The sequence below is a fragment of the Drosophila miranda genome, chromosome 2 (genome assembly GCF_003369915.1).
Source record: "Drosophila miranda strain MSH22 chromosome 2, D.miranda_PacBio2.1, whole genome shotgun sequence".
NCBI lineage: Eukaryota > Metazoa > Arthropoda > Insecta > Diptera > Drosophilidae > Drosophila > Drosophila miranda.
Genome location: NC_046675.1, coordinates 28,128,795 through 28,153,515, shown reverse-complemented (window position 1 = coordinate 28,153,515; position 24,721 = coordinate 28,128,795). Strand labels below are relative to the sequence as shown.

At 43.9% G+C, this 24,721-nt stretch overlaps 3 protein-coding genes and 1 long non-coding RNA gene across 5 annotated transcripts; 2 read left to right on the top strand and 2 right to left on the bottom strand.

The window, feature by feature from the left end:
- Positions 1–72: 72 nt before the first annotated feature.
- LOC108155467 (WD repeat-containing protein 55 homolog) lies at positions 73–1,997 on the top strand. The gene is made up of 2 exons (XM_017286288.2): positions 73–210; positions 269–1,997. Exons 1-2 carry the CDS (start codon positions 203–205, stop codon positions 1,770–1,772), a joined length of 1,512 nt encoding a protein of 503 aa, XP_017141777.1. The 5' UTR covers positions 73–202; the 3' UTR covers positions 1,773–1,997.
- A 261-nt stretch (positions 1,998–2,258) lies between these two features.
- Positions 2,259–7,162, bottom strand: LOC108155465 (putative uncharacterized protein DDB_G0291608). The gene is made up of 5 exons (XM_033390256.1): positions 6,939–7,162; positions 5,257–6,875; positions 3,160–5,196; positions 2,965–3,089; positions 2,259–2,885 (listed from the first exon to the last, which is right to left on the bottom strand). The coding sequence occupies exons 1-5, from the start codon at positions 7,051–7,053 to the stop codon at positions 2,723–2,725; spliced, it is 4,059 nt and encodes a 1,352-aa protein (XP_033246147.1). The 5' UTR covers positions 7,054–7,162; the 3' UTR covers positions 2,259–2,722.
- A 1,039-nt stretch (positions 7,163–8,201) lies between these two features.
- LOC108155819 (probable serine/threonine-protein kinase kinX) lies at positions 8,202–20,644 on the bottom strand. 2 transcript variants are annotated; one of them, XM_017286906.2, is made up of 6 exons: positions 19,629–20,644; positions 13,818–13,997; positions 13,228–13,739; positions 12,930–13,152; positions 12,650–12,860; positions 8,202–12,577 (listed from the first exon to the last, which is right to left on the bottom strand). In XM_017286906.2, the coding sequence occupies exons 1-6, from the start codon at positions 19,810–19,812 to the stop codon at positions 10,186–10,188; spliced, it is 3,702 nt and encodes a 1,233-aa protein (XP_017142395.1). In that variant the 5' UTR covers positions 19,813–20,644; the 3' UTR covers positions 8,202–10,185. The 2 variants fall into 2 exon arrangements, with proteins under 2 accessions (XP_017142395.1, XP_017142396.1); XM_017286907.2 differs by lacking the exon at positions 19,629–20,644 and adding an exon at positions 16,383–16,928.
- Positions 14,187–17,450, top strand: LOC117186949. The gene is made up of 2 exons (XR_004471782.1): positions 14,187–15,885; positions 16,060–17,450. It is a non-coding gene; the product is annotated as an uncharacterized LOC117186949 (long non-coding RNA).
- Positions 20,645–24,721: the final 4,077 nt, after the last annotated feature.

Below are 24,721 nucleotides of genomic sequence, written 5' to 3'. Positions count from 1 at the left end.
ATTGGAGCTGCCAGATGTACTGAAATTGTACAGGAAATCTAGCATGAAAGTAGCCACATGAGCACACATACATAGGCTGCAAACAGCTGTAAAGGCTGCTACATGTGTTGTGTGTTCCATGCTTCTTCTTGCTTCTTTTGGTATCTATTAAACAAAGCGTGGCGTGGTAAATAATACTTGAGAATTTGAGCCACTAAATAGTATGCATACGTGAGTGTTTAGTCGAACGGAATCACAGATTTATCGTACTCACACGCATGTATTTCAGGCATAACAACTTCAAGACTCCCTCAGATGCTGATGAGCTTGATGATTTGGACGACGATATGGTTATTGGTGTCATAGAAGAGATCGCCCAGGAGGCTCTTGTGGGGGAGGACGAGTCGGATAGCGACATCGACGAACATGATCTGGCGGATATGGGGGCGCCAGAATCCAATCAGATTGCAGATGAAAACGAGAGCATTAGCAGCGACAGCAGCTTTGATCCCAATGCGGAGGACTCCTCCGACTCGGATGACTCCCTGCTAGAGGAGGACGAGGCGGAGGGAGCTAGTAGCGGGGAGGCAACAAGCGCCAAGCGGCGCAAGGATGACAACGATGGTCCATGCGGAAGCGCAGGCGATTCGGCAGCTTTTGATCTAGACGATCTGGATGATGAGACAGACGAAACAGTGCGTGCTATCATAGCTGCCATAAAGAAGCCTCGCAGTGCCCCACCGGAAATAAAGCTTGAAGACTTCATCACGGATGTTTGCTTTCATCCCGACCGAGATATCATTGCGCTGGCTACCATAATAGGCGATGTCCATTTGTACGAGTACGGCAATGAAGGGAACAAGCTGCTGCGCACTATTGAGGTTCATTCCAAGGCCTGTCGTGACGTGGAATTCACTGAAGACGGCCGCTACTTGCTGACTGCCTCCAAGGATAAGTGTGTGATGGTCACAGATCTCGAGACGGAGAAGCTAAAGAAGCTGTATGAGACGGCCCACGACGATGCCATTAACAAGCTGCATGTCCTAGACGAGAACCTCTTTGCCACTGGTGACGATGCGGGGACAGTAAAGCTCTGGGATCTGCGCACCAAGAACCCAATATTTGAGCTCAAGGAAGTGGAGGATCAAATTACACAGATGATAACCAACGACCAGAAAAAACTGCTGCTGGCTACCAGCGCCGACGGCTATCTAACCACATTCAACATCGCTGCCCGAAAGCTCTATGTTCAGTCAGAGCCGTATGAGGAGGAGCTCAACTGCATGGGCATCTATCGGGGAAGCTCCAAGCTAGTGGTGGGCACCTCCAAGGGCAAACTGTATTCCTACAATTGGGGCTATTTCGGCTACCACTGCGACATGTACCCCGGCATCAAGAGTCCCATAAGCCTCATGATACCCATTACCGATCGCATCGCTTGCGTGGCCGGAGAGGATGGCAATATAAGAGCCTGTCATATCACACCTTACCGAAACCTTGGCGTTGTCGGCCAGCATAATATGCCAATTGAGTCGCTGGACATCAACACCAGCGGAGAGCTGCTGGCCTCATCTTCGCACAACAACGATGTACGCTTCTGGAATGTTAAGTACTTCGAAGACTTTGGCGACATCAAGTACAATGACAAGCACAATGCCTATAAGGAGAAGCGTCACAATTTACCCTCTTCCAAGTGCACCAACGCGTCGGACTTTTTCTCCGATCTAACCAAAGAAGATGAGGACAATGCGGACAATAACGACGCAGCCGCTGGACCCAGTAATTCGGCCTAACCTAAAGCCTAAAGGCTTTCTTACTAGGAAATATCTCCCCCGTATTTTATATTAAGGTTTCGACCTAACGAAACACCGTTTTAAAACAAAACTACTTGTAGCCATAGGTTTTAAAAATTTTGCACAAAATCATACAATATAAACAATGTTGAGATGTTTCAATTTCGCCATAAATTGTTACCGGTTATAAATAAATTCACGAAATAGAATCCAATCCGAACATCACGCCGCTGAGCCTTTCTTCTCTGGCAGTAAGCCCTCTGTTCCCAGGTGGACACTTGATTTCATTTGTTTATTGAATTATTCAAGCTCTTTAAAACTGTATCGACTCAAAATCACTTATATGGCACGCACGATATGAGATATGGGATTGAGCAGTTAATTTGATAAGGAGAAATTGAAATCTCTAGTTCAACTAAATCTTTCTTTTCTTTTGGGGATAAATGAAAAAACGTAACAAAAAGAATCGTTGGCCATTCTGTAAAATACTTAGTTGAGTTAAACAATATAATATTTTACTAAATCATAATCGTTTGTCGTCTTAAAAATTGAAATGCTCTATGGGGGGCTGGGGTTCTATGCTATAACAATTTAAGCATTTATGAAATTCTTATCACAAGAATTTTGTTTCACAAAATAATTTGTACATATATATAGTAAATTAAAAGCCAAAAACACTTAAAATAATTTTACTCTAAAAAGGTTTGGGGGGGGGGAGAGACTTAGCTTTTTTGATATTCAAACACGACACTGAAAATTTGCTTAGTGTTCCACCTGCTATAATTGTCGTAGTGTCGTTGGGAGTGGTGGATTGGGGGTTTAACATTTTTTAAGTGTTTTTCGAATGTGTTTTTTGTAATTAGTTTTGCAATATAACGATGTTAGTTAACGCTGGCCCGGCGAACTCTGTCCAAAGTTCAGTTTTACATGAAGATTCCATGCACACAATGTCATAAGGCGGCGGCATTGGCGGCATCAGTGACCCCACTGGAGTTGAGTGCGTCATTCGCCATGTGGGTCTCGATGTCGACTCGGCAAATCGGGCAGTGTTTATTGGTGACTAACCATTGATCAACGCAATCGGTATGAAATAGATGCATACAGGGAAGGCGGCTAGAAGGGCATAGAAAAACCCCACTTGTATTGCCACTGCCCTGAACTGACACTCACTTAAGAATCTTAAGAAACTTACCGCACATCGTTCTCGATCTCGAACAGAGACAAGCATATAGCACACTTCTCCGCGTCCTCGTCTGATTCGCTGGGTCGACGCAAACGCCGGTACTTGTGGGGCAAGGTATTGCGCTCAATTGTTTCCTACAAGAAAGCAAGAAAAAATAACCATGAACCCGAATATTTTGCATGTTTTAGCTGCCATCTGGCTCACCAAAGTGGCCCCCCGATTTGGACGTGCTGCTCCAATCACTATCCGTGAGCCGAGCGACAGCGGCGTTGCAAGTCCAATTTCCAAATGCAGCGGCGAGTAATGATGGTGGAACATATGATGATGGATCGCGCGCTGACGCTGCAGATGCTGCAGAACCGGCGGGGACTGCTGCTGGGCCTGAGGCTGCTGGTGCTGCACTTGCATATGTCGCAAGTTTGACTGAGAGTGCTGTGGCTGGGCAACGGATACGGTCGTGGCCTGGCCACCACTGGAAGGTATCTGCTGGGACGGAGCCGCAGCACTGGCATTGCCATCGTAGGGCGGATAGTAGGCCGGATCCAAGCTAGAGACCGGGCCATTCCTGGCATGCACGCAATTGCAAATGCTATGCAGATAGCGGGTCCGCAGACTGCTGGTCAAAATGGGAGCATTCGAGGAAAGATCAATGGGCGTGGGCGTCATGTGGCGACGGTGCATTTCCTGCATGCTCTGCTGGCGATACCACAGATTCTGATGTACCGGATATGGCGGCGCCGGTGTCAGCGAGGTGGCCACAATGGCACTTGCTCGATGAGGGGGATGTATGTGCGCGTGCATTTGATTTTGTGGGGCCTGATGACCTTGATGCGGCTGCGGCTGATAATGCTGCCGATTGCTGTACGCTGCCTCCGACCGTCGCACGCTGAAAGGCGGGGAGCCACAGTAGGGAATGGTGGATCGACCCGAATACATTTCCAGCGGCGGAGGAGGCGAGACACCAGCAGCTGCCAGATTACCATTAGTCGTTGGCACAGGCGGTGGCTGGCTCACCAAGCCGACCGATGAGGCGACATTTATAGCATGGGCCATGGGATGGGCTCGGGGCACGATGGGGAGAGGTGATTGGCCTCTATCCAACCGGTTATCCATGTTGGTTTCTGCCTCATTGTGAACACTGGCCAGGGACAGGAGCTCGCTGAAGGATTGAGCCTGGGCGGCAGCCGCTGTTGCCGCCACAGCGGCAGCACTCATAGCGCCACTTAACGAACTCCGGCTGCTCCCGCCTTGTCCGCCCTGATAGTGCGGATGCGGATGTGGATGTGGATGCGGATTTGGAGGCGGCGGAACATGCGGAAGGGTGGGCGAATACACTGCTTCCATTACTGTGGGCAGTGGAGTGATCGCATAGTGAGGCACGTAATACGGCTGAAAGCGATGGTAGACGTTTGCTGGACTAGTGCGTCTACGTCGTGACTGCTGGCTCGATTGCTCGGCGGAGCCAGAAGTCGTAGTGGGCGCGGCTCTGGGCATGCGACTGTAGCCCTCTGTGGGCGTGGTCTCTGGCGCCGCTCCAAAGAGCCACATGGATGGAGGAGTGATCGGCTGAAAGTACCGCTGCGAGTCCAGGGTGGGACACCGAGGAGTGCAACCTGCAGCTTGACGAGGAAAATAGTTACTCGCTGCCGGACCGGGCTCTTCCATCAGCGGGGCGGGTGCTTGCGTATGATTATGATCGTAGCTGTAGTTGTGATCGGTAATGGCCGTTCGATCCGGCAGCCCTCCGCTATAGAAGGCAAATGAGGTGCCAGCATTGCTCGGCTCTGTCCGGCGGTCCCTTCGAGGGTATGGAATGGAGTAGGCATAGTTGAAAATGGGACGTCGTTCCTCAGTGACCGACCCGCCACTGACCGCGGGAAGTCCGCGGGCTGCAAGTGGCTGTTCCCACATATGCTCCTGTTCCCGTGCCCATTCCCGGGCTCGCTGCTGTTGTGTTTCATTAACGGCGGCATCATCATCAGATGTCAAATCAATCGAGAGTATTGGCTCTCGTGTCGAGTGCACAAACACCACATCGTCATCATTTGAGTCGGATGACCAATCGTCCAGTTGCAGATCTGGAGCAGTGAGCACAACATCACCGCGGTTCAAATTGTTACGCCTGCCCGTGGAAGTGGAAGCCTGATTCTGGGTCTCCCCAGGGGACTGCCTCTCTCTTGGTCTACCCACATAGGTAATTACGCAAGATCCGTTCAAGGGCTGCTGCGTCTGCTGTGAGGTCTGTAGGACGGGGCACACATATAAGACTGTATAGTATATTTTTAGCATGCAATTACTTACCTGCTGTAAGGAACTACTCGCGGGCTCGGCATAGGTTTGATGCCTTGTCCTGCCTGGCAAAAAGGAATTGAAGTTCGTCGGCGACAGCTTTGTGGTGGAGTGGGAAGAGGATGCTCCTTCAACCTCCAAGCGCGGTTGTTTTCTGGGTGGATGCGCAATTTCGTCAATGGAACGCACACGATTTCGAATAATACCACTGTTTACATTGGCGCCAAGGGAGCTTCGTTGGCCTGGGGTTTCTTGTCTCCGCCTCTGCTGCTGCACCTGCTGCTGCTGCTCCTGTTGTTGCCCCTGCTCCTGCTGCTGCTGCTGCTGCTCTTGCTCCTGATCCGATGTAGTGGACGGAGACACAGCATCAGCAGCAGCCTCAGACGATCTCTGAGGTGGTCGAAGAGCCCCGCACAGATCTCTAGTCCCATAATCCACACTGCAGGTTGTGTGTGTGGCCGTAGAGCAAGAAGCGGCGGACACAAAAGTGCTATCTGGAGGCGCCCTCGTCGACACATCTCTGCGACTATTGTAGTAGTTATGATCTGTATGCCGATCAGTCAGGTTTTTGTTGGTGTTGTTGCCCCGTACAACACGTTCAGCCGGTTTCGATTGGGGAGGACGATTACGCATGCGAAGATCCCAGCCATCATCGCTACTATCGTTCTCAGGCTCCAAGACGTTCGGGAGCTGCTGGTAGCTATTAAATAAATTTGTCTGCTGTCGCCGAGCTTGGGCACTAGTGCTCGGTGTGGCGTCTAGTTCAGTGGCCGAAGAGGAGGAAGAAGCATCCCCGTTGCCGTTGCCGCTTCCGTTTCCGGAGCGATTTGCTGCCTGCATCGCCTTCTTCTTGTGAGCCTGTATCGCCGACGTGGTTGTAGTCGTATTGGTAGTGCGAGTGTTTGCAAACTGAACGTGCTCTGTATCGGAAGCACTGGATGTTACATCATCGTAGGCACTGGAAAGACCAGAGCTCTGGGGTATATTGCTACTACTGGCCTCAAAGGGGCTGATGCTCAGCAGCGAACTGGAGGGCATCTCGTAAACCACTGCGGAGGCATCCATTGCGTGGTCTTCAATGGCTGCAGCTGGCCAAGTGCCGTTGCCAGAGGCAGAGGCCACCACTGCATGTGCATTTGCATTTTCATTCTCATTGTCATTGTCCTGTTGCAACGACAAATGCTCCCTCAGTGTTTCAGTCTTCTGTTGTTTGGGATTTGGAATGAGTCCGAGACTGGAGTTAACCGTCGTCGTTGGCAGAGTCGACCCAGTCGATGTCGACGATGAGGGCAGCTCAAAGAACTGAGGCGGTGACTCTTGAGGCAGGCTCTGAGTGGAGTGCACCTGGTCTGCGTACCGACTGGTGCTGGCCGCAGGTGACACCTGACAGCGGCACAAAGTTGTGACAGAACTGCATTTGTCGCATCGACCAGAACTCCTCCTATAGCTTGTGCTGGCTATTTCGCGATGTGATGCCACCAGGGCCGTAAAGGAAGGCGGTGTGTGTGACTGGAACGTGGTAGCATGGCTACTAATCGACTCGGCGGGCGTCGACATGTATGGGCCCATTAGCATGTAACTATCACGCGGCTGTTCATATATGGAGTATAGAGTATACGCAGGGCCGCCATCTGCAAAGGTTCCAAAATATTAGTATTACCCATAGCTGGACTGGAACTAAGACTCCCCCTTACGGGTCTCCTGGTCTGGATTCTGACCCACATTTCCGTACGACATGGAAACTCGTGGATGGTGTGTATGCTGCATGTGTGAATGTCTGTGTCCAAACTCCTCCTGCTCATTTTCCATGGCTGCTTGTGGCTTATTTTTCAGACAAATCCGAATCACAAGGAATCGTTCCTACACTGTCCTGAAAGCAGTATACATCTGTTTGAATGTGAATGGGAAAGCAACATATAACGACAGAACAGTCTCGGCTGGCTATACATACTATACTATGTGTCCACATATGTACACATATGTAAATATATTACATTGCCTATACACATCCGCACAACATTGCACGCACAACAAATTTGCAATATTGATTTATTACTTTTGAAAAGGGAGGAGCAGGATTAACAGGAAGGGGACAGAACAGAAACAGAAGCGAAACTGTCACTTGAAAAGGCAGTGAAAATACGTACATCGAACCGAATGAATACCTAAAATACTTTGCTCCAACCATGGAATACACACTCCAATTGGCCAGTGGCCATTTTTCGTCCAACTAATCACCAACAATTAGTCAGTTTTAGGCAGCAGATTGCACACTTATCCAAACAGCTGTGGAAATTTCGACCCACCTGCTGCTGCTTCTTCACCTGAACCCCTTTTTAACATCGAAAATTATTATTATTAATTTTTAGACCATAGTTTACTCGCGATGCAGTGTGACCGTATACAAATAGTCCCATACACCCATGAAATACTGAAATCGATAAATTTTCTTCTCAGCTGATTTGTGGCTCGATACCCAAATTCAAAAATCCATAAAAAAGACTTTTTACGTTCCGTTCGTTCTCTACTTTGTTCGAATCCTAACTCCCCCATCTGGAAGTAATTGTTTATAATTCCTATCCATAAGCTAGCAAGTCTGACGCAAGGAATTATAGAGCTGCGCCCCTGCAACATCTCTGCATATCTACAACTCAACACGGATTGGGATTGGGATTTCCCCAAGATAAGTAATTGTATTTGTGTTTTGAATGCATGCTAGTTAGTTTAGTTCTAACATCTAACTTTCTTGCATGTGCGTCATGCGGCAGCGTCCCTCGGCCGGTTCGGTGGGAGAAGACCTTCACAGCATTAACATACACATGTAGGTACAATCAAACAAACAGTTTCAGCTGGCTGATTGATTTGTTTATTGAGCTTTTTCTTTGTTTTTTTACGGCCATATATGCATTAAATAATTGAAGTCCTGATGCTTGACTTTGAGACTAACAACACAAGATTTAACATTTTGTATATTTTGCATTTTTATTGACTTTTTTTTATGTATAAAACAATATCGACTCTTTCGTTTGTTGAAGGTTTACTTTATCCTTGTCGCATTTTTATTTTCCTTTTATTTATAGCTCTTGCAGCAATTATGTTTAAACAAATTTGTCATACAAACATTTCAATTAATTTTATTATTCAGTTGATTTATCAATTAGTTGCACTTTTACTCTCCACTTTCCCCTCTGTCCGGTCGGTCGGTCGGTCTCTTGTTTTTTTCGACACTCTCTCTAAAGCAGCTCTCAACCAGTGTTCGGTTCGGTTCGGTTCGGTTCGTGTTCAACAGCTTAATAGATTACTCGTAACGTAAGTTTAACGGACATTCGAAAACTAAGGATTTCATCTCAAATGAGTGTAGTAGTATCGTATCTTAGTTAATTTGTTTGTTGTTTTGTTTTTTGTTTCGTTGCCAAACATTCCTCACAGCTTAACCAATAAAAACGAATGCGATTCCATATGCTCAAATTGTTTTAATGCAAACCTAATTGCTTCTGTAGGAATAGATCAATAGTTAAAAATGTTCTGGACGCCGTCGTTTTATAAATTGTATGTTCTTCAACTTTAACTGAACTCGAACTCGATGCTGTTTTGCCATCGTTTCATCTTCGTTTCCTTTTTTAAATTTTATAATAAGGATTTTTTTAGTTTTTTTATACTTTTTTTTGTATTTTTGTTGGGTTTTCTTTGTTTTGTTTTAGATGGAAGTTTTTAGTGTAAGTTACAGTTTACTGGAAAAATAGAAGTATTGATGGATTGATGCACTTGACATTGATTTTGTGGGACGTAAACAAATAAAGATTGTGGAAACTTCCTCCTCCTCCTTCTGGCGGCCTTAACAGTACTTTGAAGTGTGGTGTGGTTGTTGTTGTTGTTGTTGATGGCACAGCGTCATTTGATAGATAGATTTCTTCAGGTGCATTTACATTTACATTTTATATCACAATTTTTGTTAAATATTATTATAATTATGTATTTAACACAATTTCTTTTGTTTGTTTGTTTTACCTTTATTTACGCCCAGCAAAAATTGTTCAGCATCGTTAAATGTCAAGAACAAAACCCTTAGGTTTCTCTATAGTGCTCGTGTTTTTTTTGTGTTGTGTGTTAGTGGGTGTACATTTCAATGTAGAATCTTTTTCTTTTGTCAGGGCTTAAAAAAATATACACTCTCCAAAAGTTTTCGAAAGAATGCTTGTAGCGGACCAAGAAATTTCAACAAATGTGACGAAGGGCAGACTTGAAACTGGAATAGACATATCTGCACGCCGGAGTTTCTTGAAAATATCTTAGTCATCGCTTAAGCTATGCCTGTGGCTGTTTGGATGTGTTTCTTTATAATTATTGAACTCGATTTCTTTCTCTTGCCATCGGTTATTCGAAACATAAAGAGACTACACAAGGTTTCAAAAAAAATTGTCAGAAGTTACATGGAAATAGTACAGGATTATAGGACAGAAAAATGTTAAATTGTTAATGCATCTCTCGCTTAAACACTTCTTGTATTCGTTTTTATTTTTCATAATAAAAAATTATAGTTCAATACAAATTACAATTTTTGAATCTTTTTTATAAAAAAAGTACGTTTTTTTATCTTGAACGACTTTGGCTTTTCGTTTCCAAACAGCGTAGACAATTGCTCTTTGAAGGCCAATTCCATTCGCTCTTACAATCATCTTGCTCCTTCCTTACCACAATTTTATATCTGTAACTGTATTTGTATCTGTTACAATGACGGAATTTTAAGTAGGATTTTTCGCTTTTGCGTTTCACGGTTTAATGAAATGTTGCACCAAACAAAGCAAAGTTATAGAACTGGAAAGTTGAATTTGAGAATGTGCGTAGAAAACGCCACAAAACTATGCATTTTGGCGCAGTTATGAAAACAAAGATACACATTTCGAAAAGCGGAAAGGCGGCATAGGGCATGGAGCCACTAGCCTATCCACTAGCAGTTGCAGCTTCACAATACTCTGACAGATCGTGGGCTCGCTGTTGCTGCCGCATACGCCGCTGCAGCAGCAAGCTCTCGCTTGGAAGCGAAAGACCAATGCGGATGTTGGGCAGCTCCTCCATCAGCTGGGCTGCCTGCAAATGGGCCGGTTGTGAATGGGCAAAGCGACCGCTGCCAATTCGTGGGTGCTGTTGATGATGGGACCGATGCACAGCGGCACGCGACTGCGAGTGCGGCTGATTCATTCCACAGCTGCGCATTGGGGGGGCATTTGCATAGACACAGTCCTGGCGCCAGTTGCGGATCTCGGATGATGGCAGCGTTGACTGCTCATCGGATGGGGGGGAGCCGCCACTGCCGCTGCTGCTGCCAGCGCTGTTGTTTCGCTGCGGTGGTGGCTGCATTAATGGAGCTACCTTATAGCCAGCGGCACCGCCGCTGTGCGAGAAGCTACCCAAATAGTTCCGCTGCTGGTTGCCGTAGTGGCCACCGCCGCCGCCAGTGCTAAAGGGCGGGCGGTACCTCCGATAGCCAGCGGCCGGCTGCTGCTGCTCCGAGTGATGAGTGCGATAGCGCCAGTTTTCTGGTTGCCTTTGACCCGAAACCGAAACCGAAACCGAGACCGGACCCTGACCCTGACCTTGGTACCGTGGCACAATGTATCGTTGCTGCTGCTGCCGCTGGCGCTGCTTTCGTGTATATGCACTGGAAATAGATGGCAGCGGTTGCTTAAACACTGTTGAGCTATTGCACTGTGGCTCCATTTCATCCTCTCCTTCTCCCTCGTCATCTTCATCGTAGTCATCGTCATCGTCCTCATCCTCGTCTATGTCGGCATCCTCGTCGTTCTGATATGCATCGAGTGCAAAATAAACATTACGTGTTGGTTTGCTGTAGACGACTGTCTGTTGCTGTTGCTGTTGTGTTTGCTTTTCGTGTGTTTTACCAAAAGTCGTTCGCATTGTTGTCTCCTCAGCTGCAGCTGCAGTGGTCGTCGTTGGCGCGTTTTTGATCGCTTTCAAATCATCATCATCATCTCTATTATCGATTGGTGGGCATGTTGCTGCTGCTGCTTCTGGTGTTGCTGTTGTTGTTGGTTGCACTGCCGCTGAGTCGACAACAATATTTGCAGTCTCATAAATTTCAGGTAGCTTTTCATTTAAATCACTAATACTATCCAATAGTTTAACATCATCATCATTATCATCGCCAGTTTGCTGCTGCTGCTCACATTGTTGCTTTTTTATGTTGTTTTTAATGTGTGTTGTTGTAGTCTTAACTGGTGTTTGCTTCTTGTTATTATCGGTGATGGTAGTAGCACTAATATCACTTGATGGTCCTTGCTTCTCAGCTCCATCAACATCATCCTGCTCCTTCGTCTCCGTCTCCGTATCTGTATTCTTCTCCTTCTCCATCCTCTCCTTTATCCACATCTTATTTTCCTGCGCATCATTGCGCATTGTTGTTGTTGTTGCTGTTGTTGTTGTGAGTTTAGCAAATTCACTTTGCTTCGATTTTTCGATATTATCCATAATAAGATCTTTCTCATAACCATTCTCTGGCTGCTGTTCGATTTCATTGGCTTCGCCAAATTGTTCCACTTTAGCTTTCAATTGGTTTCGATTGTCAGCATATTTATTTCGTTCTTCCTCCTTCTCCTCCTCTTCGTTCTCTTCATCATTCTCCTCCTCCTCTTCGGCAATATCATCGACGCGTTGCTGCTGCTGCTCGTACAAATAGTCATCGCCCTCATCTTCGTCCAACTCGCGCCAATAATGCTTATAATGTTGATAGTCCTCGCTCTCTCCCTCATCGCCCTCGCTGACGCTCTCCCTGTAGCGATCCTCGTGATCATCGCCGAGCGACTCCTCCTGCTGTTGCTGCAGCTCGCGCTGCTGCTGATAGCGACGTGTCGACTTGGCCCACTCGTCGTCATCATCATCTAAACGTCCAAAGGCCTCGAGTGCATCATCGTCATCGTCCTCCTCGTGAACATTCAACGTCTTGAATCCTCCACTGCTTGGATATATCGCAGATGCGTTGCGTGAAGCATTCCTGGAAGAGTGACGGCTGCTCGTCCGCTGGCCATGAATCGAGGACATACGCCCCCCATAGCTGGACAAGACCCCAGCCACCCCAGCCACACCAGCCACAGATGCTGGTGCTGTGCGCTGTGAACGATTGCGAGTGTAATGAGAGGGCGGCTTGGGATTATAGTTCTCATCGCTATAGGCATCCATGTAGGCCTGTGATGGCTGGTAGATGTTGGGACGCTCCTTCATGTAGTCGTAGCGCATGGAGAAATGCTGCAAGATCACGCGCTTAACGGCCATGGCGGATTCGGCAAACTGCGAAATTTCCCTCGCCGACTGGTGATTGCTAAGAGCCACAATATAAGAGATACGATACATCAACAACTGTCGCGATCCTCAGTGTTCTATTATTAATTACCGTCGAATATTGCTTGGGGTATGCAATGCCTTGTGGCGGCCAGACTGCCTGCTGGTCGGCGGCTCATGCTCGCACATACGAATCCAATGATGGTTCAACACAGCCTCGGCGCTCAGACGCTTAGAGGCCTGCTTGACAAGCAGACGACTAATCAGGTCTTTGGCCTCATCGCTTACATCGTGCCACTCAGCCTCCGGAAAGCTAAAGGATCCTGGAACAGACACACGACCATTTAAAATCAAACATTAAAGCCAAATCTAGGCGAACGGCGACGACTTACCCTCTTGAATGGACTCGAATAGGAGCTCCTGGCAGGTGCGGCAGTTCTCACCGCGATTCCAGCCGCAATCCTCTCCACAGTTGCCCGAAAATGGCGGATAGCCACAGAGCAGGATGTAAGCAATGACTCCCAAGGACCACAAATCGCACCTCTTGTCGTAATAGTTTGCCTCGCCCACAAACAAGTCGACAACTTCGGGAGCCATAAATTCGGCGCTTCCGACCTGTTAAAAGCGGAACAAAACGGGCGATTAAGATCGTCAGATCAGATCAGATGAGATTTATTCGGGTTTAATCACCGGTGTCAGTAGCTGGGGAGTGGCTGCTGGCGAGGAGACATCCGTGGTGAACTTGATGCCAGAGCCCAGATCAAAGTCGCAAATCTTGATCGGACACAGCGAGTCGGTTTTCACGCACAGAATATTCTCCGGCTTGAGATCACGGTGGGCAATGCCCTTCTTATGCAGAAAATCCAATCCGGAGGCAATTTCCTTGATTATCTGCGCAGCCTCGTGCTCCGAGAAACAAATGTGCTCCTGGATGCGCGACAGCAGAGGGCCGCCATTGATTTTCTCAAACACCAGGTAAAACTTCTCGTCGTCTTCGAAGAACTCGATCAATTGCAAGATGCCCAGATGTCCCTGACAATGGTGGAATGTCTCCACTTCTCGGAAGACACGCGCACGCGCATGTCCCGGTATCTTATCAATAACCTTCACAGCATATTCCAAGTCGGTGTAAATGTTAACGCAAGTTTGTACCGAAGCGTAAGCGCCCTCGCCAAGTATTTCGCCGGTCAGCTTGTAGAGTTCTAAGAAGAGGTTGCAAATACAATAGAAATATGCCTACATATTTGAAGTGCTGCCACATGCTGCACCACTCTACTAACCTTGAAACGTTGACGAATGAAGGGAGGAACTGATGCGTTTCTTGCGGCGCTTCTTCTGCATCTCCTCCTTGTGCCGGTTGAGCTCGACCTGCCGCTCCACCTCGGTCATGTTGGGTGCCTCACTCGACTCATTGCCCGACACATCCTCGCTACTGTAGCGCGTCAGCTCATTTTGGCCGTCTGTAACGAGATCAGACATGAGCCGATATGTTGTTATTATTTTTCTGTTCCCTATTTATCAATGCATAAAAATAGTAGCGAAGGAATTCAAAATAAGAAATACTTTTGCCCAACTGCGTAGAAAGCAAATCGCGTGTCGTAAACAGGTCGCAGCCGCAGCAGCAGCAGTAGCAGCAAGTGGTTATAAAATATGTAAAAAATAAATAATACGCGCACACAAAGGTTTATAGAAAAGTTCTGGATGGAAATATACAGAGGTTTGTCTGAAGCTAAGTCAGGCAGCCGGTCACAGCACACCACACCATACCCGAGGGCGATAGGAGTATGGGACGGCTGACAATCAGCTAGCTTGATAGCTTTTTTTCTTTTTTCTTGTCGACTATTTAAAGCCCGTTGCACCTCCTTGGGGGAATATCTCCACCAAGATCGGAGAGGAAGCAGTTACGCCGCACTTTGCGGTTTAAATAATAAAATATCTGGTACTTGACTGGTAGATGATGGGCTGTTCTTAATAGACTTAGTTATGGTTCGAGTCTCATCCAAACAGTTTTTGTTGTGTCTGTAGTGCGACCCCAGGGGGGAAGTGAAGCCGTCATCGCGTCATTCGCCAATAAGCAACGCGTCTCGTCTCGTCTCGTCTGTACGACCTCGATGCTGTGCTCTCCCTCTCTTCTTCCGGACTTCCTCTCGCTTGCTTACGTACACAGCACAAAAGTGTGCGCACGGCAGGCGGCTGTCGATTCTTGTCTAAATTTAAATTTGCCCTATTTATTTGGAAGCTTTAATTGTTATCAATTGCGTAGATAACTTTAAAGATACCAAGCAAATATGCAAATTGTGAGCTATGGAATTTTCCCTTCTAAATCACGGGATTGCCGGCCGGCTTTTTTCCCTCATTCCATTCCAATGCATCTTATTGTTTGAAAAGGAGGATTATATGCCTACGATCTGTCTGAATGAAGAAGAACATACAGGTGCAGCTGGGCGCTCAAATCAACTGTCAAGTAAACAAGAGGCTGGCTGATAGCTCAACAATTCACAATCAAGAGCCAGAAAATAACCTTGGAGAATAGAATCGTGGTTTGCGAGCAAACATAATCAAGTTTTCAAAGTGCCATAACAATAATCACACAGTCTACGTATGGAAACGAAACGCAGGAGTGTTTACGGTGGCAAAGATTATGCGAATAAACAAATTGCCGATAAGAGTGAACTACGCAAAAAGCGAGTAAATTTTAAAAATATATTTTTTTGGAAGATAAAGCCGGGGAATAGAAAATATCCCCCCACTTGTATTGATACAAAAACGAGCTGTAAGTGTATCAGTGTGTAAAGTTTCCTCTTCGTACCCTACCTTCCTATGCTTCCCTTGTGCTGCTTTTATCACTAGCATGGACTGCTGATGGAAGGAAAAAAACATGCGGTTCGAGCTTTTCGCAGAGAGAGTGAAAGAAAGAGAGCCCAATTTGTGAGAGCGAGAGAGAGAGCGAACAGAAGATAAGGCGTATCTCTCTTTCGGTATTACTTCATAGCATGGCATGACGAAAGTAAAACAAGGGGACGCAATGAATAAATACACCGTTTGGAGCGCTCTCAAAGTGTCAACTATAAGGGGTAGGAGGAGTGGGGTAAGGATGATCCCTGATCCTATTTAAAGGGATCATAAATGGTGGGGTTTGGATCTCCTCCCAGACTGAAGAAGGGCAGACGGAAAGTTCTGTGCGCTGTTACTCTTTTGCTCTTTGCGCCACCTTCTAGTTTTTTGCATCTTGACTTCACGGACAGAAACACACAGCCACACAGCCACAACAGCAGGCGCGATATGTGAGAGTGAATGTGTGTTTGTGTTGTAAAGAAGCAGAAAATTATTGCGCAGCAAAATGAAATTGTAAAAGCAAAAATTAAATAAAAATGGCGAACCAACGCAAAAGCGACGGCCGACAGAAAAAGAAGAATCGAATAAACAGCATGAATACAAAATTAAGAATAACAAGCTAGAATTTAATGCTTACGCCCCCCCATACATGTACACTTTTACTTTATTTACACTTTCAATATACAGATGATGAACACTGGGTCGAAGATATATATATAGCCATTGCTTAATAATGCATAAACATTAACACATCGTATCGTCAAATCGAAATTAATATAGTAGCAACCTGCAAGGAGGTGGCGGAAAAAGTTGCCAAAACAAAAAATAAGAACCGGCATTTTGAAATGTTTCCCATATAACAAATCCATACATTGGCACCGTACTGAAGTACACACACACATGCATATGCCGCGCTTTGACAACGGTATTGGTAGAACTTTTAGAATATAAGAGCCATACACACACACAACACACACATGTATTTATTTCTACGCTTGTTTTGCATTTACCCAACATGTTTGCTGCGCTGTTGTTGTCGTTGTCGTTGTTGCTGTCGCTCTCTCGCCTTTTAATCGCAACGCAATTTGTCTAAGCAACGCCCGCCTCGGTTCTGTGCGGCACGTTTTTGCAATGCGTAGATAAAATTGCTACCGGTCGGTATTCCGGCTGCTGCTGGTTCCGCTACTTTGTAGTTTCGATGATTGTATTTGGGGCTAATTTTAACCCCTTTTTGGATTGATTTTCAAGTTAAAATGCAAAACGAAGCCGCCTCTAATTTCGATATCCACATCTTATTTTTCACTCACTAGGCCAGTTCTATCCACTAAAATGGCAACAAATCACGATGAGTGGAGCGCACGGAATATTTTCGACTATAGCTGACTAATGGGTGGAAGATAACGGAATTGGTTGGTGGCTGCGGAAAAGGTTTGGTGCACAATTAAACCAATGGGCGAAAGAAGTAATTTAAAAAATAAAAAACACGGACAAACTTTAGCGGACCTAACGTACTCGGCGCCAACGAGGAAAGAATCGAACACGCGCCCGTTCGCGAACAAGGGACAAGCAGCAGCAGCCAAAAAAACTACCGCCGACGTGACGCAAGAGGGAGCTTATTTTGCCGGATGAGAGCGCGCCAGCATGAGAGCGAGAGTGTACTGTTGTTGTGACTTGTAATAAATAAGTGTGCTTATGTTTGCCTGTGTATGTTTCTCTCTTTACACGTGCCAAAGAGCTACATACATATGTACTGCGGATAGGGAAAGAGCAACGCATAACCAGAAGTCTCCACAAAGTGCCGCAGATATCGCTTTAGCATAGCACATTAGCCACCAATAAGATTCTCTTATGACAAAGGAAATAATAGGGAAACCTGCCGGAAGAATAACAAATTCTGGTTGCACACATGGACGGATCTTGAAGATCAGGTTTGAAATGTTACATGACATTTCCACACAAAGAAATGCATGTGTATATTTATATCGGACGGCAACCGGAATAATAAAAGTATTTTCGGTTTGATGCTCGTATTATGATTGAAATCACTCGCAACGTCCCGAAAGTTCCCATATACCTCATCCCAAATCAACAAAAAGGAATCAGCCGATACCTGCGGTGATAACATGGTAAATACAATGTATGTTATGTATATTCATACACACACAAAACAAACACATAAAAGCACAGCAAACAATTAAGAGCGTACGGAAAGCGAGAGAGAGAGAGAGAGAAGGAAAAAGAGAGCAACTAAAGCCACATCATTGATTAGCACAACCAGTTTTGACAACAAGTAAAGGCAGCTGCTTGCTTTGTGGTTGTAGCAGCCGAAAACAAAAACAGCAACAGGGAAAATAAAAACAAAGCAGAAGGTGGGCGAAGAGAACGGCGTATCGTGCAGTTAAGAGTGTGTGTTGAAGAAGAAGAAGAAAGACCGGTATGAGTTTAGCATGAATACACCTCTGTTTAGCGAAATCCATACGATACGTGATGCAATGAATACGAAATATACTGTCGAAACTAACACTTTACATATGAGAGCCGAATTACTCCCTTAGAGAGATAGAGAGAGAGAGAGAGAGAGAGAGAGCGGCACAAAAATACAGCATAAATAACCCTATGGTATGGTACGGTACTCTTTGAATCAAAGTGTCGGCTTCTCTTCGCCGCTAGTGCTGCTGCCACAGCTTTTTGAGAGCCACATAATATATTTTCCCCGAATTATTTGTCGGAAATTTGATTAAACAACCACCTTTAAACAGGTAAAAACAAGAAAAAAACAAATACTGATATTTCAAAACTATGAGTAACTAGTGTTTTTCTTTTTTAGCCTTTTCTGGCCTTTTTTTGTCATCGGTAGTTGGCAGCACTGTTTCTCCACTGATTTTTATGTCTGTGGGCAAGCACAAACACCAATGCAGATTCTGTCTCACGTAGCTCATGGGTTTTGGGAGGTGGGATGGGAGCGCGAATAGGGGGACGGACAAACGAAGCACAGACACAACAACACTAATGCGTCGTCGACTTCTATAAAGTGGCCTGATGTGCGCGAATTCTTTCAAAAAGCAAAAACATGGAAAGGGCAAAGGAAATAACATTTATAGTAAATGTATTCGTCTTTTCACCAAGTAAACAACATACATAAGTTGGCTTGAGTTTCAGCTGACTTTGTTTTGTTAAGCTAAAGGCATTGCCATATATAAAAATTTCTCTCGCTGGGTTATGAGAGCGGGAGGGGAGTGTGAGGGATTTTAAGAGACGCGAATGTAAAGCTGCACGTAGGCACTGGCTGTCCTCCATGTTTTTATAGCCCAGCATAGAACAGACAATGCACAAACATATGCATATATGTATATCTGTGTACGTGTGCGTGTGTGTGTATTTATTAAATAACATCGCCCTCAATCAAAACACCAGCTTGTATTAGCTTGTGAATTTCATTTCCGCAGAATTGTTTCATTTATGTGGTGTGAGGTTTTAGCTATTCCACTGCTCGTACGATTCGGTCCGGTCCATTCTATTTGAAATCTGCAATCGGAAATCTGCAGTTGCCCCCAAACTCGGTCAACATAGGAGCGTGTAGGAGGCAAGCAGCCGAGAGGCCGCTCTCATCGCTTTGTCTCTGTTCGCCCGCTCATTCGTTCACTTTGCTTTTTCCCCATTCTCTTTGGCCTGTCGTTCTATTTTGGGTTGCAATAAACGTCATCAAGAGCAATAAACGTCATCAAGGTTATATGTTATATGCAGGCTGCTCTGCCAGCCGCTCTGCCAAATCGTAGCTACCGCTATGAACGTCGTGTCGTTGTTGCAAGCTTTAAAAGTCTGTTACCATTACGTTTTTTTCGAACGAATTGCATGGACTTGGACCGTGGAGTGACTCATGTTATTTTAAATGCCTGACAGATTCGACTCGTACTCTTAGATACTCTTTTTCGTGGTACTCTTTTTGTTTCGTCTTGCTTGATTGGCTCAATAGCAGCAGCTGTTGCTCCCCCCCCCGGTATTTTGTAGAAAAAATAAGAGAAAATTTATTTTCGACCACGTCGATCTTTGCATATGCTCAATGTGCACATTCAATAGACACAACACATCGTGAACATGTAACAGCTAAAGTTTCTACTGAATACGATAGATTCAATCGGAGCACGATGAAACAGAACGGAACAGGGAAGCCGGGCTAGGGAAACGTCGAGAACTTTTCCAACTATCAGTATAATGCTTTACCCCAATTAAGAGCAGTGTAGTCTCTAAATATTCACCTGATTGACTCTGGCTGCAGCTGTTATCCGTGTTGCTGGAAGAAACTCCCCTGCCGCAAAACCCACTGTCACCAGAACCTCTAGGGTTGTTGTTGCTCCCATTCCCCGCGTTGGCGTTGCGAAGATGGTGTTGCTTCGCACCTGCAGCAGCTGTGCTGGCATTTTTTTCCTCCAACTCAACCATATTTTCGGGAGTTGACGTTTTCGCTGGACACTATTTGTAGCCAAAGAATGAACACCAGGCACAGTTTCGGCTTCGCTTCCCGATAGATGAAAATAGTAGCAACGCAAAAGAACAGGCTAGAAGGGGGTTTGGTTTGTGACGGCTTCCCCGGTCCGGTCCTCCGCCAGCTGCAAGAAACAGCGTTGATGTCAGCAGCGCTGCTGCTGCTGCTTCGGCTGCGTTGCGCTCTCGCTCTTTCTGTTGCTTCAGCTCATTCAAAATGGTGGCTGGTTGAAAATATTTTTTCTGCTTGATACTTTTTTTAATCCAATTCCCAAGAAATGCGAGTGTGGTGTGTGAATTAATTTGATTCTTTCGGTTGGGCTGGCTTGGCAATTGTATTCCTGATGGCGACTGCGTAACGACGGGTTTTGGTCAAATTTATTAGTAGTTGGAGTGTTGTTGGTGTGGGTGACTGCTGATTTCTCTCATCCCATCGGCAAAGCAAGCAAAATTTGTTGGATTTATTCCTTTATTCCGTTTTGGTTTTCGACTTAATTATTTTTTTTTTGCGTTTCACCTTTCCTTTGTGGGCTTGGCTGGCTGTGCTATAGTTGGGTGTTGTGTGGTGCAGAAGTAATTCTATTGCAATAATTGTGTTGTTTTCTGCTGGAACTGACGGGTGGTGTAGGCTGGTCGTTGTTAACAAATTATTCCTGCTGATTACAACACAAAAAAAATCGCTGAAATAGCGGACAAAAGCCGTTTTCTTTGCGTATTTCGCTTAAAAGTATCTTTCCCAGCTACCGATCCATTTTTCACGTTCGAAGTTTTTTTTCCGACAGTCAGATAATTCGATGGTCAGGGAGGGCCGTGGATTTATCGCTGAAATGTACGGTCAGACACTCGCAAATATATCGTCGCATTTTCAAAATATATCGTAAATATACTGACGAAGTCAAGTTCTGTTATAGATATTCCTCATTTTTGATATTCCGTTGAATATTACTAGCTATATAGAACATTTAACCATGCCTACATAATTGTATACGATTGATGAATCAGTTTTCTATTTAACTGGTGTATTCTTCATACTTGCTTTTATTGCGTTTTGCGTGAAAAGAGGTTTTAGCGAAATAAGTCAAACGAAAAACAAGTAGCGAAATAGGTCAATCAAAACAAACGAAAAGGGAAATTCGTTCATATTGCTCAATTTTAATATTCCATTGAATAATGCTGGCAAACTAAATCTTTCAGTAATGCCCACATAATTTTATCCCATTAACGAATAAATTTTCTACAAGATTGGATTGTTTTTAATCTTTGCTTTTATTGTATTTACTGTAAAAAAAGGTTTAAACGAAAAAGTCCAACCAAAAAAGAGTCGCAATGTTGCTGGTATTTGAAGACGTGATGCGTGTATATCCCTTTGTACACCCTATTTCGCTAATTTTATATGAAGATCGAACGTAATTTATTAAGACCTCCTCTCAAATTGATATTCTTTAGACATATTCAAGTACCTTATTAGTATCTTGTATTTATTTATGTCGATTCTGATACCTACTGAGCCTTGGAAGACAAACGTATTCACAATTCTATAACATTCATTTCCCCCAGGGTATGTGTGCATGGAATTAGCAACATGTTTGTGTATGGAATGAGACTCATTGTTGCAAAAGCGAAACTGCGGCGAATCGGGTATTGCCTATATTTCAAGCTATAGATTTTCCCACTTAGCTTTATCGCATAGATAAATACATTTTTTACAAGATTGCTTCTTTGAATTGCTTGTAAGTATTTTATTTTGACCAAAAAACGGTTTTCAAGTAAATGTTGCCGCAACAGTGTGTATGGAATGTGCAACATTGTGTATGGAACGAGACTCATTGTTGCTAAAGCGAAACTGCGGCGAACTGCGGCGAACTCAAATTCGATTTAAAAAACGACCAATTCTTTGTTCCGTTGAATAATACTATCTATATAGAACATTTAGCCATGTCCACTCAATTTTGTACGATTGATGAATCAATTCTATACATGATTGGCCTATTCGAAATACTTGCATTTATTGGATTTTTATATAACATTGAAAATGAAATTAATAAATGACAAAAATACCATTTAGCACTAAAAAAACACCGCATGGGAGCGCGGCGAAAACCAGTTTCTACAGTATGACCCTCATATACGGTCTCATTTGAAAAATATACCGAGTGGTGCGCGCCAAATTGAACTTTTTTGAATGTGAGCGACAAGGATTTAAATGTTGTCAACCGGGCCTTTATCTATGCCCACATAATTTTATACGATTAATGAATCAATTTTCTACTTAACTGGCCAGTTTTTAGTCCTTGATTTTATTGTATTTTGACTAAAACAAGGTTTAAACAAAATAGTTCAACAAAAAAAAAACAGTCGCAATGTTGCTGGTATTTGAAGACATGATGCGTGTATAGGCCCTTTGTACACCCTATTTCGCTAATTTTATATGAAGATCGAACGTAATTTATTAAGACCTTTTCTCAAATTGATATTCTTTAGACATATTCAAGTACCTTATTAGTATCTTGTATATTTATGTCGATCCTGATACCTACTGAGCCTTGGAAGACAAACGTATTCACAATTCTATAACATTCATTTCCCCCAGGGTATGTGTGCATGGAATTAGCAACATGTTTGTGTATGGAATGAGACTCATTGTTGCAAAAGCGAAACTGCGGCGAATCGGGTATTGCCTATATTTCAAGCTATAGATTTTCCCACTTAGCTTTATCCCATAGATAAATGCATTTTCTACAAGATTGCTTCTTTAAATTGCTTGTAAGTATTTTATTTTGACCAAAAAACGGTTTTCAAGTAAATGTTGCCGCAACATTGTGTATGGAATGAGACTCATTGCTGCTAAAGCGAACTGGGGCGAACTGCGGCGAACTGCGGCGAACTCAAATTCGATTTAAAAAACGACCAATTCTTTGTTCCGTTGAATAATACTATCTATATAGAACATTTAGCCATGTCCACTCAATTTTGTACGATTGATGAATCAATTCTATACATGATTGGCCTATTCGAAATACTTGCATTTATTGGATTTTTATATAACATTGAAAATGAAATTAATAAATGACAAAAATACCATTTAGCACTAAAAAAACACCGCATGGGAGCGCGGCGAAAACCAGTTTCTACAGTATGACCCTCATATACGGTCTCATTTGAAAAATATACCGAGTGGTGCGCGCCAAATTGAACTTTTTTGAATGTGAGCGACAAGGATTTAAATGTTGTCAACCGGGCCTTTATCTATGCCCACATAATTTTATACGATTAATGAATCAATTTTCTACTTAACTGGCCAGTTTTTAGTCCTTGATTTTATTGTATTTTGACTAAAACAAGGTTTAAACAAAATAGTTCAACAAAAAAAAAACAGTCGCAATGTTGCTGGTATTTGAAGACATGATGCGTGTATAGGCCCTTTGTACACCCTATTTCGCTAATTTTATATGAAGATCGAACGTAATTTATTAAGACCTTTTCTCAAATTGATATTCTTTAGACATATTCAAGTACCTTATTAGTATCTTGTATATTTATGTCGATCCTGATACCTACTGAGCCTTGGAAGACAAACGTATTCACAATTCTATAACATTCATTTCCCCCAGGGTATGTGTGCATGGAATTAGCAACATGTTTGTGTATGGAATGAGACTCATTGTTGCAAAAGCGAAACTGCGGCGAATCGGGTATTGCCTATATTTCAAGCTATAGATTTTCCCACTTAGCTTTATCCCATAGATAAATGCATTTTCTACAAGATTGCTTCTTTAAATTGCTTGTAAGTATTTTATTTTGACCAAAAAACGGTTTTCAAGTAAATGTTGCCGCAACATTGTGTATGGAATGAGACTCATTGTTGCTAAAGCGAACTGGGGCGAACTGCGGCGAACTCAAATTCGATTCAAAAAACGACCAATTCTTTGTTCCGTTGAATAATACTATCTATATAGGACATTTAGCCATGCCCACTAAATTTTGTACGATTGATGAATCAATTCTATACATGATTGGCTTATTCGAAATACTTCCTTTTATTGGATTTCTATATAGCATTGAAAATTAAATTAATAGATTGATGAAATTGACAAAAATACCATGGGAGCGCGGCGAAAACCAGTATTTCTACAGTATGACCCTGAGAACAGCACCGAAATATACGGTCTCATTTAAAAAATATACCGAGTGGTGCGCGCCAAATCGAACTTTTTTTAATGTGAGCGACAAGGATTTAAATGTTGTCAACCGGGCCTTTATCTATGCCCACATAATTGTATCCAATGAATTAAACTATTTTCTACTTGACTGGTTTATTTAAGTAAGTATTTAAGTACTTGCTTTTATTGGATTTTGTCGGAAAAAAGGTTTTAGCGATAAAGGTCAAGCAAAAAAACCGAAAGAGAATATTGCAAATATTGCCAAATATCGTTGAAGTAGCTGTATAACAGAGACTGACTTCTTTCTTCATTAATTAGAGCTTGGGATGACAAACATTTCCGCAATTCTATAATACTCTTTTTTCTAGGGTATGCAGAATATTACCGTTTCATACCGAGTCAGTACATACAGTATGACCCTCAGAAATATACCGTCTCATTTTTAAAATGTACGTTACCGATCCTTCCTTTTGAATTGCAACAAACCCTACGAATCTTTCACCTGGACTGCGCTAAAATGATTAAATTTCCCTTATTTTCGATGGAATATTTAAATACTCCTTGGTCTACAATGGGTTAATCGTTCTAAGTCAAAGATGGGATTTTGAGATTGATTTTCGATTTTGATATTCTATTTGATATTACTAGTTAGATAGAACCCTCAGCCCTGCTTATGTAATTTTAACCGAATGTTGAAACTATTTTCT

Excerpts from the sequence above, each read along its gene's own strand:
- LOC108155819 (XM_017286906.2), bottom strand. The coding sequence starts at position 19,812 with ATGGTTGAGTTGGAGGAAAAAAATGCCAGCACAGCTGCTGCAGGTGCG. Across the intron at positions 13,998-19,628 it reads CTGCAGCCAGAGTCAATCAG|ACGGCCAAAATGAGCTGACG; the intron begins GTGAATATTTAG and ends ATCTCGTTACAG. Across the intron at positions 13,740-13,817 it reads TCATTCGTCAACGTTTCAAG|AACTCTACAAGCTGACCGGC; the intron begins GTTAGTAGAGTG and ends ACCTCTTCTTAG.
- LOC108155465 (XM_033390256.1), bottom strand. The coding sequence starts at position 7,053 with ATGGAAAATGAGCAGGAGGAGTTTGGACACAGACATTCACACATGCAG. Across the intron at positions 5,197-5,256 it reads CGAGTAGTTCCTTACAGCAG|ACCTCACAGCAGACGCAGCA; the intron begins GTAAGTAATTGC and ends CCCGTCCTACAG. Across the intron at positions 3,090-3,159 it reads CAAATCGGGGGGCCACTTTG|GAAACAATTGAGCGCAATAC; the intron begins GTGAGCCAGATG and ends GCTTTCTTGTAG.